The sequence below is a fragment of the Bison bison genome, unplaced genomic scaffold, assembly GCF_000754665.1.
Source record: "Bison bison bison isolate TAMUID 2011002044 unplaced genomic scaffold, Bison_UMD1.0 scf7180017864200, whole genome shotgun sequence".
Taxonomy (NCBI): Eukaryota; Metazoa; Chordata; class Mammalia; order Artiodactyla; family Bovidae; genus Bison; species Bison bison.
The window spans coordinates 571,642-585,119 of NW_011494772.1; the positions used below are offsets into that span (position 1 = coordinate 571,642).

Genomic DNA, 13,478 nt, shown 5'->3' on the forward strand with positions numbered 1-13,478 from the left:
GCTTTGGTTTCCCAATCATAAAATAGATGAAATAGTAACACTCAGTCAAATGTTATTGGAAGGACTTAGTGTCTACAACCCTTGTCTAAAATCCACAAGACAGGAAGTACCCTAGAATTAAGAGATTTTTCTTTTCTTTTTTTTCTTTTTTTTGGGGGAGGGGAAGTTTAAGGGTTTTTTTTCTTTCTTTAGACAGTCTGGTCCCTGATGGGGGCCTCTCCACCACCCCTCTCCAGTTTGGCTACAGTTCTGAATGTTGCTTGATTTTGAGCAGCTCCACCTCGAACACCAAGGTTGCACCACCTGGAATCTTTGGGGAAGCTCCCTGCTCTCCATACCCTAGCTCTGATGGAATCACCAGCTTCTGCTTTTCCCCCTCACACATCTCTAGCAGCCCCTGGTCCCAGCCCTCGGTGACCTGGCCTGTGCCCAAGGAGAAGACAAAGGGCTGGTTCTGGGGCAGGCTGCTGTCAAACTCTGTTCCATCTTCTAGCTTCCCCGTGTAGTGCAGCTGCAGGACGTCCCCTTTCTGCGATTTGATGGGACAGTGGTCTACCCATTTCTTGACTCCAATCTGCAGCTTCCGTTTGCCCTCAGCCCCTGTGGCCATGACCAGGGCAGTCAGGCAGATGGACAGTACTGTCAAGACCCAGCTCTCTCTCCTCACCACGCCCCCCCATTTTTATTTTTTAAAGAAAGGTTAAATAGAGTCTATGTATCACATAATACCCCATGACAGAGTTTGAGCAGTAGAGTCAAACATATTAATTATTCTACAGGAAAGTACACAGATACTCACACTAAATTGAATTAAAAAAGACTAGAAATAGTCACATAGTTGTTCAGATGAAGTTTTGCCATCAAATGACTTTAAGTTAGGTCAGGTATTGCTGTCAAATGAGTTGTGAAAAATGTGTTTCAGCTGGAATTGCCTGAATATAGTGTTTAGCTTGGTGTTTAGTACATAACAGGAACTTCCCTAGTGGTTCAGATAGTGAAGAATCTGCCTGCAATGCAGGAGACCCGAGTTCAATCCCTGATCAGGAAGATCCCCTGGAGAAGGAAATGGCTACCCACTCCAGTATTCTTGCCTGAAGAATCCCCATGGACAGAGAAGCCTGGCAGGCTACAGTCCATGGGGTCACAGTCAGACACGACTGAGTGACTAACAATTTCACTTTGTACATAGTAAGCTCCTCAGACATTATCTACTTTTTACAATTACTAATATTATTACTCAGTCAAAACATTTATTGAGTGTCTACCACATGCTATTTATTCTGACACGTTATTGTCATATGTCATAATGAGCTACTTGATTGAGGTCAGATCCCTTTCCTTGTCATCAGACTGTTTAATTAGTTAATACTTTTTTTTTTTTAAAAGATTGAGTGAACGCTTTGGAACTTGAGGAGAGAGATGCCAAAAGATTTTTTTCTAACAAAATTGAAAAAATTTTCTCCTCCAGATAAATTTAATAATCAGATATGGACCTCATTGGTTTATTTTTTTTTAATTTTTGTTGTGTAATTGACAAAATTGTAATACATATACAAAGTATACAATGTGATGATTTGATATATGTATACAGAAGTATTAAATTAGCATATTCCCACCAAATTAGCATATTCATCACCTCACATATTTACTTTTTTATGAAAACGTTTAAGTTCTACTTTCTTAGCAAGTTTTAATTATACAATACAGTGTCACCAACTATAGTCACCATGTTGTACATTAGATTCTAATCCTGAGGTGGTAATGGCTCCTGGCAGAACTGGAAATGGCTGCTAATCCCATCATGAAAGAAAGTGTAAGTGTTAGTTGCTCCGTCCTGTCCACCTCTTTGCAACCCCATGGACCGTAGCCTGCCAGGCTCCTCAGTCTGTGGGCTTCTCCAGGCAAGAATACTGGAGTGGGTTGCCACTCCCTTCTCCAGCTGATCTTCCCTACCCAGGGATAGAATTTGGACCTTCTGCATTGCAGGCAGATTCTTTACCATCTGAGCCATGAGGGAAGTGCAATCCCATTCTAGCCCTCTTCAAGACAGAGTGGTTCATCCTTCCTCAAGTTCCTCCAGCACATCTGGTCTCTGCTCGTGAGATGGTCTATCTCACTCTTATATTTGAGATGACAAGCTATGTCAACAGCCAGTTGTAACACTTTGTCTTCTATTTAAGCCACTGAGAGGTGGGCATCTTCTGTCTTCTATTGGATATTACATGGTAGCAAGTATGTGAAAAATTTCATGACAAATTACAAAATATACAAACTATAGAAAACCACATACTCCTGTTTTCTTCCTTACTTATATAAATGACACCTTGGGACTAGGGTAAAGGAACATACGGCATCATTCACTGCTAACAACAGTTTATTGAATCGGTCTGTTCACAGATGAAAGAAGCCTTGTTCCAAGCTAACTGGCCAAGGTCTTAACCTGTAGGACAGTCCTCATAGATTTAAACCTAAGCATATTCAGTGACCTGCATAAGTGATAAAAGAGGTCATCAGAATTTTTTTCAGCTAAATTTCTATAAGTAGTCTGGACTTTAGTTTTAATTTTTTAAAAAGGTTACTATTTTATGATTATAGACCAAACTAAAGGAATATTCTATGAATTTTTCTGTAAGTAGGTTGGCCCCTGGTTTTCATTTTTTACTGTTAAATAACGACAGATTGAATACAAGAAATTATGTATGTACACTTATATATACATACAGATGGTATTATAGGACATATAGATAATAAAAATATATCTATGTATTTTATATATAGATATTTAATATCTATATAGATTATATATCTTATCTATTGTTTTATCTTATATCTATGTATTTATATATATATATTTCTATCTATCCATAGATAGAAATACAGTTATCTTCTATTAAAAGTCTGTCTAGACTTTTTCCTTTCCAAAACCTTTTTTTTCAGTATACATCTCCTCTATCCACTCAGTGAAATGTGAAATTCACTCAGGAGGCCACTTTATTCCTAGCCTAAAATTCCTGATGTTCTGAACACTTGATATGGTGCCCTTTAGGATTACTGCCAGTTGAACCTAAATTCTGTGGCCATTACCCCGTAAAGTACATCAGGCTGTGAGACAAGCTCTTAAAGGAAAGTAGTTTTTCAAGCTACATTATGGTGCTTTTAAAGGGAATAAAATCCTTAATGAGAAAATGAGTCTCTTGAGACTTCTGGCTCCAAGGTCAGCTCCGCACACTTGCCCTCTTGCTTGGCAGAGAATCTGTTCAGGGACATTTCAGGGAGCCCATTCTGTAAAAGGTCCAGGATGAAATAGGATGACAGCCTGTTCTCTGGAGCCTCTGTTGAGCAACTTTATAATTCTCTGACAGATTCCCTGAGAAGCTGTTCCCACACAACAATCCCGAGTCACCAGCCTCTCCCGCTGTTACCACCCAACCAGGGAAGGAGGAACCGGGTTGCTAAGGAACCTGATGCAATAGCACCTGATGGAACTAACACTTGTCAGCTAATAACAGTTCAGTGTGAATAAACTTCTCAGAATCTTCCCGGGTGCATGAATACCCTGCCAGATTCTGCAGGGCTTGGGCCCTGTATTTATTTACCTTTATTTCTACTCACATTTAGGCCAGTGCTAAGTAAATGTTTTTGGAGTGTCAGCTGAGGTCAGCCTGCTCTACAATATTGTCCTCAGCTGGTTCTTCCTTGTTGTGGGTGAGGAGGAAGAAGAAGGGCTTTTTCTAGCCACTGTTACTCGTGGCTTGAATCTATGCTGGAAGTAGTACAAAGAGGGGATTGCTTTCAGAGACCACAGAAACGAGGCTGACAGAGCTTACGTGAACCATGGAGTGTGATGATTAGGAGAGAAAACAGTGCTTCAGATTCAGAATCATCCACCAAATGCTAAGATAGGTATTGTGGATGTTGCTGAATAAAGGGTGATGAAAAGCCTCTAAAAATTATTGTGCAAACGACTTTTGGAGTCTCTCTAGGTGGTCTGCATTAGGTGATGGTATAATTTAAGTGCAGCTGCCCCTCTTCTAGGAGAGTGGTTAAATAAAGCCTTGATAATGAGATACAGAAAACAGGATTGGAATCATTTTGTTCATTTTGGCTTCTCATACACCCGTATTTAAGGCTTTTTGGTAAGCTACAATGAACACTTCAACATTGTGAGAAATAGAGATGACACTAAAATGTAATTATATTTAATATATGGAATGCAGAATAATAACATTCTGTAAACTAGGACAGGTCAAAGAAAGGGAGAATCTAATCTGGTTTCCCGCACCTCTTTCCATCTCTTCAACATTAACTAAAGCTCACTGTAAGATATATTAAAAGGAGATGAATTCATTGGTGTGGTTCTTTGTTATTTTACCTTCATCCAGAAATGTAATTAAGAAGCAAATCATATTACTTTGATGACAGAGACAAAGTTTGTCAGAAATGGCATTATTACCAAAATTAGAGAAAACACAGACTACATTCCCACTTTTAATTTATCACAATAGTGATAAAAGTTCTAAATGCTCCAAAATGGTGAAATCAAATAAGAACTATCAGCATTTTGTTACTTATGAGCAGAACTAATTTCCTTTCAGCCTTATGGAATTAATGACATAATTTATGGTGCATTTCATTGCTTTTAATAGTGGTAGAATGTATAAAACAATGCATTCTGTATATGTATAAAAACAATACTTTTTTCTCAAGCTCTTATCAGCCTATGAATTCTTGAGATAAACTTAAAAGTCATCAAAGTGGTAAGTAGTGTTCTTGATTAAGAAAATAAGACTCAGGAATTCAAAGGTTTATGAACTTTATTCAAGTTTATGCAGCATCTATTTCCCAGGATGGAAAAAAATCTCCACCTGCTTTATTTCACACACCTCCTGACTCTGAGCCTCTGGGGCATAATAAAGTCACTGGTCTATACTTTCACCCTGATGAGATCTTCTGTCAGAGGTGACCTTTTTGTTCTTGTTCAAGCCAGACCCAGTCGCCAATATGTGCCTGATGACTTATTGAAAGCTTTAAACTCTCTTAACTCCTTGTATGCTGCAGTTCTGCAGGCTGCATCTGCCCAGAGACTACACATAGTACTTCCCATGCTCAGAGCTCTGGTAACAAACTGCACACTCCAGTCAAGACTCTCCCAGGTCACTGAAGGGATTTGATGAAATACCATGTCCCTTCTAGGTGCTTTTTATCTTGTTGAAAGGACCGTGATCATTTTAGGAGGCCATTCTCAGCTCACATGTTATTGTCCAAGAGCTTCTTTAAAGATTTTCCAACATCATTCTTCCTTCCCCTCTCCTGCCCTAGCATGTGAGACAGCAAACTGGTTCTTCCAGCATCTTTGTAGCAGGAGAGGATAAGGGACGACATTTTTTTTCGGTCAAAAGGAAGAAGAAAGGCTCAGAGCTGGGAGTCACATTAAAACAGTAAGACTGTTGACTTTTGCCCTGGCCCTTTAGATGGCACAATGATAAAGAATCTACCTGACAATCCAGGAGACACAAGAGACACAGGTTCTATCCCTGGGTCGAGAAAATTCCCCTGGAGTAGGAAATGGCAAACTACTCCAGTATTGTAGCCTGGATAATCCCACGGACAGAGGAGCTACAGTTCCTGGGGTCACAGAGTTGGACATGACTGAGCACAAATGCACTTTACATACATTTGATCCTAGGAAATAGCAAAGGTTAAAGAAATCCCCCTACTCTTGTGTTCCAGCAAACAGCATACTGCAGAAGCCACCCTACCCCATATGATTTAGATACAACTCACAGATGTGTCCTTATATACCTATGACAAGTCAGACATAGACTCTCCAAATGTCCATTCTTTGCCTCATAAGTGATTTGCTGAACTGCCTATTCCTGCTAATCAATCAGAACACTCAAACTTAATTTTCTCTCCTTTACCCAGGTCCCTGAATTTTGACCTCCTTCATCCTAAGCCAGAATCCTAACTCTCCTAAAGAGCCCCTGTCAAGAGTAGGGGGCTTCACAGTAAACCACTCTTTGATCTGTTGTCTCATCAGGTCATCCTTCATCCTACTTTCCCATACCTGGTTCTCTCTAGCCTTGTTGACTTCTCCCTAGAAAAGAAAAGCCTTTTCCTGCTTAACTGTTGAGACACTAGCAGATCTCTTGTCCAGAGCATTCTCTGTGTTGCAATAATAGTTCACCTCTCCAACTGCAATAGTCACTCCCTCCAATCTGTTCTTAGGCCAAATTCAATGCTTTGATATTTCTTCTCACTACTAATCTCTTTGGGTCTGTCTCTCTCTCTTACATACACACATACACAGATTCCAATATGGCTATTTATGTTTCTTTAATTAACAAGTGTGATGACTGGGCAAGTTATAGGTAGGTTAACCATAGAAAAGCTAATTTTTCTTTATCTCTGAATTTCTGCCTACCTTTGATGTTCTCTCAAATTGCTTGGCAATCTCAAACTCCTTATTGAAATCTCTTGTTTTATATAGATGTCTTTCAAAACCGATTGGTAAAGCCAATCAATTTAACTCAGAAGAAAAACAAGCTTAGAAAACATGAGCAGCCCTTGATTTAATTGTTTCTTTTCCTTCTCAGTAAACAGAACATGATTTGCCATAAAAACCTCAAACTGTCATAGTTGACTGAATAAATTCTGAGGATTTTAGATAGAATAAATAATGCTTATTCTAACTTGGTATTGTTTTGGTATTTTTTTTTTTCTCATGGGAGAGGATTTGTTATGTGTTTTAAAAGTTAAAAATAGTATTTGTTTTTCATAGCATTCATTACTTACCAGGCCTATGTAGACTTTCATGGTTTAAGCCTTTTCAAATTAAATTTGAAGGACTGCTATTCTTTCCTATCAGAGTAAAACACATTCTAAATCCTAATAAATCTATTTCTTTAATATGCCCCTTGATGTATAATAGTGCAAACAAAAACACATAATGGGTTCCTCTTGAGAAAGGAAAATGTATTCACTCCTGATGAAAGATCTTTTGATAATTCACTCTTGGCTTCACCACTTGATTTATATCATCTTCCCACATTAATTTGTTTTTAATTTTTTCCTGCCTTCTAAGGTTTTTCTCATTTCAGTGACATGTTCGTGACAGATGAGGTTGATGAACTACAGAAGTAAAGATCCTTAACTCAGATGAAAACTTTAAATTATTCTGTAGTCCCATAGAATCCATGAAAGAAATCGAGGAGCCTAGATTTCCAAGAGCTTGATCATAGTGTTTTAGAAACAAGTGACGAAATTGACAACAACAAACATTAAACAGAGTATGTTTCTTTTACCAATACTGAATGGCTCCCTGGAGTGTATTTTTTCCAAGTCTTTAGCCAATTCAGTTTTGTAATCTAAAATGATGGCAAATATATGGAAGCTCTATAAAATTTCTTCTTTATCGTAGATTTTAATTTCAAAAATGTATTCCTTCTATGAACTTCATTTCAATTTAGGGGAAATTAAATAATTTAACTATCTTCATTTAAGTGAGGAAGCAGCAAAGATGACAATGTCTCAAGGTAAAATTTGTATATGAATATAATAATAACCCCTTTACACATTCAGCCTATGTATATATCTTCATAGAGAACTTCAACTACTTCATTTCTATTTTGTTTTCCACTAGCAGATTTAGAAGCTACTTATTAGATTATTTTTCTGTATTCTGTCTTAGTAAGGGACTAATGTTTGGGTAATCTTTTCTTCTCTGTGATTAGATTTTGTGATTAGATTATTTTATGTATCTCATCAGTTGTCCTTTGATTTCCACCTAAGATTGAATCGAAAATATAGCTCTACTAGAACGCTGGCCTCCTGGCACTGCTTCCTGGGGTAATTAAGAGTCATTGTGTATCAGTTTCTTCATCTGCAAAATAGAATTCAAGAGGAGATGAGAAAGGATCATACATTTAAAGCATCAGTTGCTGGGGATTGATTGATGCTTTTAAACTTGGTGCAGTCATCCCTCAGTATTCACAGGGTATTGGTTCCAGGACCCCACACTTGATACCAAAATCCACAGCTGCTCAAGTCCCTTATGTAAAATGACATGGTGCAAATCATTCCTTGGTATCTGCAGGTCCCACATCCTGTTGATGCAGAAGGTTGACTTAGTTGAGGATGATGTGTCCCATTTATTTAAATTATTAGTTTTATTTAAATTATTAGTTTTCCCCAGAGCACCTATATATACTGAACTTTTAATATTAGACTGAATTGTATTGGAACTTCTGACTGTATACCCATTGGATGCTAGAAATATCCTGGTTCAAGAGTAAGTTTGACTTACAAAAACAGCTGACCAGGGCAATTTATTAAAAAAAAAAATACATTTGCCTTTATGCTTGTCCATGCTGAAGCTGAAGCTGCAATACTTTGGCCACCTGATGCGAAGAGCCAACTCATCAGAAAGGACCCTCACTCTGGGAAAGATTGAGGGCAGGATGAGAAGGGGATGAGATGGTTGGATGGCATCACTGACTCAATGTACATAAGCGTGAGCAAACTCGGAGATAGTGAAGGACAGGCAAGTCTGGTGTGCTGCTGTTTGTGGGGTCGCAAAGAGCTGGACACAACTTAATGACTGAACAACAACAGTCCTTTTGGAAAGTAAATTCTTCAAGAAGAAAAAGGAATGGGAATACTTTTAGATAGTAAATTCCTTCAGAATAAGTCAGCTCAGTTCATTTCTTACTTAACACCCCTGGAGCAATACTGTATTCAGAATGCTGGACTGGAAGTGTTTGGTTTGTGTGTTAAATTTCAGGATCTTCAAGCTGCAACTACAGGAAGGTATGGGGAAGACTATTCCTGTCCCTGTGGTGAACATCTTCTCACCTCTATCATGGGCATCTCTCCAGCAGAAGTCCCCTGGGGATCACAGTTTACAAATAGAAGATTTTGTACAATGTACAGGTACACAATATCTTTGAAACATAGGCTTGTGGATAGATTTGACCATTTAATTTTTGTAATTTCATTTCTACATGGACCCATGTTTTCAAAGCTATAACATAAGTGCTTTAAGCTACAGCATTCCTTAGCAACCCACCCACACTACTGACTTATTTAGATGTGTTCTATGAAATTGTATGTGAGGAGACTTTTTGAGAAGCCCTTTTTTTTTTCTTTAAATCACTGAGAACTGATATATTTCCCACTGACAAATGGCCTAACAACTAATGATTATCAGTGTGAATTCTGGAAGAAGCTATTTACAAATATTCTCTTCGTTTTAATGCATCCATGCCCTCTAATACACTATTTCAACAAAAGGCACCCTCTGTGTTTTACTAAAGAGCTTTTCCTTTTTAATTTCATACTAATATTATTATACTTTGTTGCCTTATCATTTAAGCTTTTGAAATTAAGAATCTATTTACATTGCCTGTTTATCAGATTTTTTTAAAAGCAAAGTGATATAAATAAATTGACTAAGATGGAATACTATAGCAATGTTAGGTATAGCCCTATGTTTTCATTAATCCCCATGACCACCTTGCAAATGTCTCTATCTTAAGGAACAAAAAATTGTGGCTTAGAGAGTATGTGTAGCTTGCTCAAGTCACATAGCTGGTCACTAGCAGCATGGGCATTCTAACCCAGTCATCCTAATTCTAAAGCCCATTCCTGTACTTCATCCTAGGTCCCAAGTCCGTGTATGTATTGTTTGTAACACAGGGTCTGGCACAGCAGTCCCTTAAAATTATTTGCTGGAAGATGAGTGAAGAGCAAGTACTTGATGAATCAATATAGATATCCATCTATTAAATCTCTATATTGTATTTTATATTTTTATAAAAGCCAAGGCAAACAGCCAGACCTCCCACATACCTGTTCTACTGGAGAATTACTTATTTAAAATAATCATAGAATAATAGGTGTTGCCAATGTGGAGTTTAATGTAATCCATAGCACTTAGGATGAAACAGATATCAGACCTAGGAGAGAGACAGACCTTAGGACTTAAGAGGTGGGGTTTTTTTCATTGTATGATTATGAAGCACCAACTTTTTCCCTGTCGTGATCAGGGGCCCAGTTGTGGTTGCAGCTACTTGGTGTATTGGCCAATGATATGATCTGCCACTTGAGGTGTCTTGTTTCAGGGGATGTGGGCTCCTTGCTTGACTTAATAATGAAATGGAGTCCATCCCTATTGCTATACAAATATGATATGGTCGTTAGGTGACCTATTGACCAACTAGGAACTCTACCAGCATTATTTGCTTTAAGGACTTGTATTGCAAATTTTTGTGGAACTTTGTAAGAGATCAACAGGCAGGAAATCAGATTGAATGTTATCTCTTTTATTTTTGTTATAGTTTATATAATAGTTTTATTTTATATATGTTTATAAAAATTGCTATTGGTGCCATGTCTCCTCGATATCATCTATATAACCCTTCACTGAGCTAATTTTCCTTTTTTTTTTTTTTTTCCTTTTTCTCTTTTGGGGAGAACATATAAACTTTCAAGTTAGAAAAAGATCACTCGTGAATGAGAATAGCAGTGATAACAGTTACAATGATAAGACAGAATTAGTGTGATAATTACTTCTGCTTAATACTTTTTGCTAAACAAAACCCGATTTGTTAAGGAGAGAGGGGGAGTGGTTACCTACCTGGTATGATAAGAGGCATCAAACTTTCTTGTTCCTCAAATACTCCCATTTCTTTTGACTACATTTTTAAAAATTCTGTACTAAAAGATTATTCTGCTTAATTAAAGGCTTAAAATGACAGTTCTCCTGGGAAGGCTTACACTGAGCAACTATCAATCCTTTTTGTGTGAATGAATTTCTGAAGAGTTAATAAGAAAAGAGATTTAGAGGGGGCCAGTAGTAAGGAGAGTCTCTACAAAGTAACTGAATACAGAATAGGATGATGAGAGTAGTCACTCAATAGGAAAATGTAAACTTAATGTCATTAAGGCCACATTCATCTCTTTAAAGCTTTTTCTATTCCTAATGCTGCCCTAACCTATGACTTATTAAGCGGCAGTTCCTTTTTCTATTTTTAAAGTTTACATATGCCCAACATCTGGATAATTAAAAAATTCAATTAGACTCTCAATATATTCGGGTATTTGGAAATAAATAGCTAATCAACCACTCTTCTTTTAACCTTCTTTCCAGATGGAAAGAATCATAATCCTAAATGAAATTCCAGGATCACCGTGAGCATTTTAGTTTAATCTACTTAACAAAACAATAAAGATGGAAATGGCAAAATGAATACATTTCTTCTGTAAACTGAATATTATGGATAAAGTTATGAAGTCATCTCATTCAGCTAAAATTACATATAATTTTAGTTCTACTATGTACCCCAGAGGAATAAAAAGGAAATACCTGAATTTATTTATGTTCTATTACTTTTCATTCAGTGGAGTCAATGGTAAAAGTGATGGAGATGTTGTATACTATGCTTTAAATAGCTTGTTGTCTTTTCTTCTTTGTCTTAGGCTACCTTTTCATGTCTTTTGAAAGGCACAAGTATGTTAATTATTGGCTTAGATATAACAAAATACACTCATAATTATCTAGGCAAAACCTGTAACAGTATTGGCATGTTTCAGGAAATCCTAGGATAAGAAATTCAGCCAGGTTTGCATGGAACTAAAACGAAGAGCACTCAAAGCAGAGCAATCCAGACGACCCAGAAACCAAGACGACAACTTGCTCTTGTTTCCTCCTTCCTCCGTTTGTGTTCACATGGCCTTTAATTAGGCTTCCCAGGTGGTGCTGTGGTAAAGAACCTGCTTGCCAGTGCAGGAGACTTCAGAGACCAGGTTCAAATACATTTCCCTCTGTTCTCCACTCTTCTGCAATTGGCCTTTCTGCTCGCCCAACGAGGCTGGTGGGCAAGCATGCCTGTTTCAGTTCTAACTTTCCATGTTTTGCATGGCTTAGCACCCAAAGCCCATTGGAATCTGTTCCAATTTTTAAAATTCTTGAGAAAGTGAAGTTGACCTAACTTGGATCAAAATATGCATTTATAATCTTATTTCATCACCACCACTTAAGCCATTTTTTAATCACCAAGGAGTTTTTCAAGTTACTTCATCTTTATCCATCTAAATATTTTGAAGTACAAAAATATTTGAATTGGCACATGAGGTTGTTGCTAGATATTTTATTCCTAGCCACAAGTAGTCATTCTGGTAATATTAGAACCACTGGTATTCAGTTTTACAAATGTATTTTGCAGTCTCCTCAAAATAAGTAACTGTTGCATGTATTTTAAAAATTATCCTTAAATGGCTTATTTGTCATAGAATCCAGTCCATAACATCATGAGGTAAACCCTAAAAGTTTAATCTCCAAATTTTTTGTGGCCCCAACATACTCCATTCTACTATTTTTTACTAGATTCATTTGGGTCTATTAATATTAAAAATAAATCATTTTAAGATATTTTTAATTGAGATGTAGTTGTTTACAATGTATTACTTTCTGTTGTACAGCAAGTTGAATCAGCCAAATGTAAACATATATCCCCTCTGTCTTGAACCTCTCTCCCACACTCCATCCCATCCCACCCATCCAGGTCACCACAGAGCACTGAGCTGAGCTCCCTGCAGTATACAGACGGTTCCCACTAGCTATCTGTTTTACCTACGGGCAGTGCGCATACGTCCATCCCAAGCTCCCGAATCATCCCCCACCACGAGCCCCTTCTCCGTGTCCACACAGCCATTCTCTAAGTAGGTGTCTCTATTTCTGCTATTTAAAAAACAAAACAAAACATTTTTCCCCATGACATGTTCAGTCCAGTTGTTACCTCTCTGTGAATCCGTCCCTCACAAGTTTCCCTGACACAGCCCCATTGCACAGCAAGAAGATCCTCCTACCTGGTCTCTGCTCCTGTAACACATTAACCATGTCACAGATGATAGTATTAATATTTTGTAACTGCTTAACTTTTCTCTGATCAGCGCTCATAGGACTGGAATTCTGCCCTGTTCAGTTTGCGTCTTCAGTGCCTACATACCACAGTGGTAAGTACACAGCAAGCGTACAATAAAGGTCAGTGGTCACTCAGAAATAGCGAAATTTAGCACCAGTGGCTACAGTATAGTGATGTGCCCTGGCCAGTGGAGTTCATTCTATTCTCAGATACAAATTTAGCCAGAAATGGTGTGCTATTCATCTTGGGTTGAAACTTTGCTTTACATTTTTCTTTTCATATAGTTTGGAGGACTCCTAAGAATAGTTTTTAATGTAAAGCGGTACAAAGAACTCCAGTTTTATAAATGAGAACTTTGTGCAAATTTGTGTGGCACTCCTGATATTAATGTGTGGCATAAATCAATCTATTATCATTTTTTTTTTTTGAAGCAAATGATAGTGAGGCGTTAACTACTTGGTTCCAAAAATATTAGCATGCAATCACATTGTTTTTGACCCAAGCTTCTTATAATAACCTGTGTTATATTTTTAGAAATAACCTTACACTTTTCTT

General features: G+C 37.6%; 1 protein-coding gene and 1 pseudogene across 1 annotated transcript in view; one reads left to right on the plus strand and one right to left on the minus strand.

Annotated features, from left to right (window-relative positions):
• Positions 1–241: 241 nt before the first annotated feature.
• LOC104991754 lies at positions 242–5,382 on the minus strand (annotated as a pseudogene).
• A 936-nt stretch (positions 5,383–6,318) lies between these two features.
• LOC104991755 overlaps positions 6,319–13,478 on the plus strand; it is a 55,492-nt gene continuing 48,332 nt past the window's right edge. The window contains exons 1-3 of the mRNA XM_010844343.1: positions 6,319–6,371; positions 8,783–8,931; positions 12,952–13,014. Coding sequence (XP_010842645.1) covers positions 6,319–6,371; positions 8,783–8,931; positions 12,952–13,014 — 265 coding nt within the window. The remainder of the gene's footprint in view (positions 6,372–8,782; positions 8,932–12,951; positions 13,015–13,478) is intronic.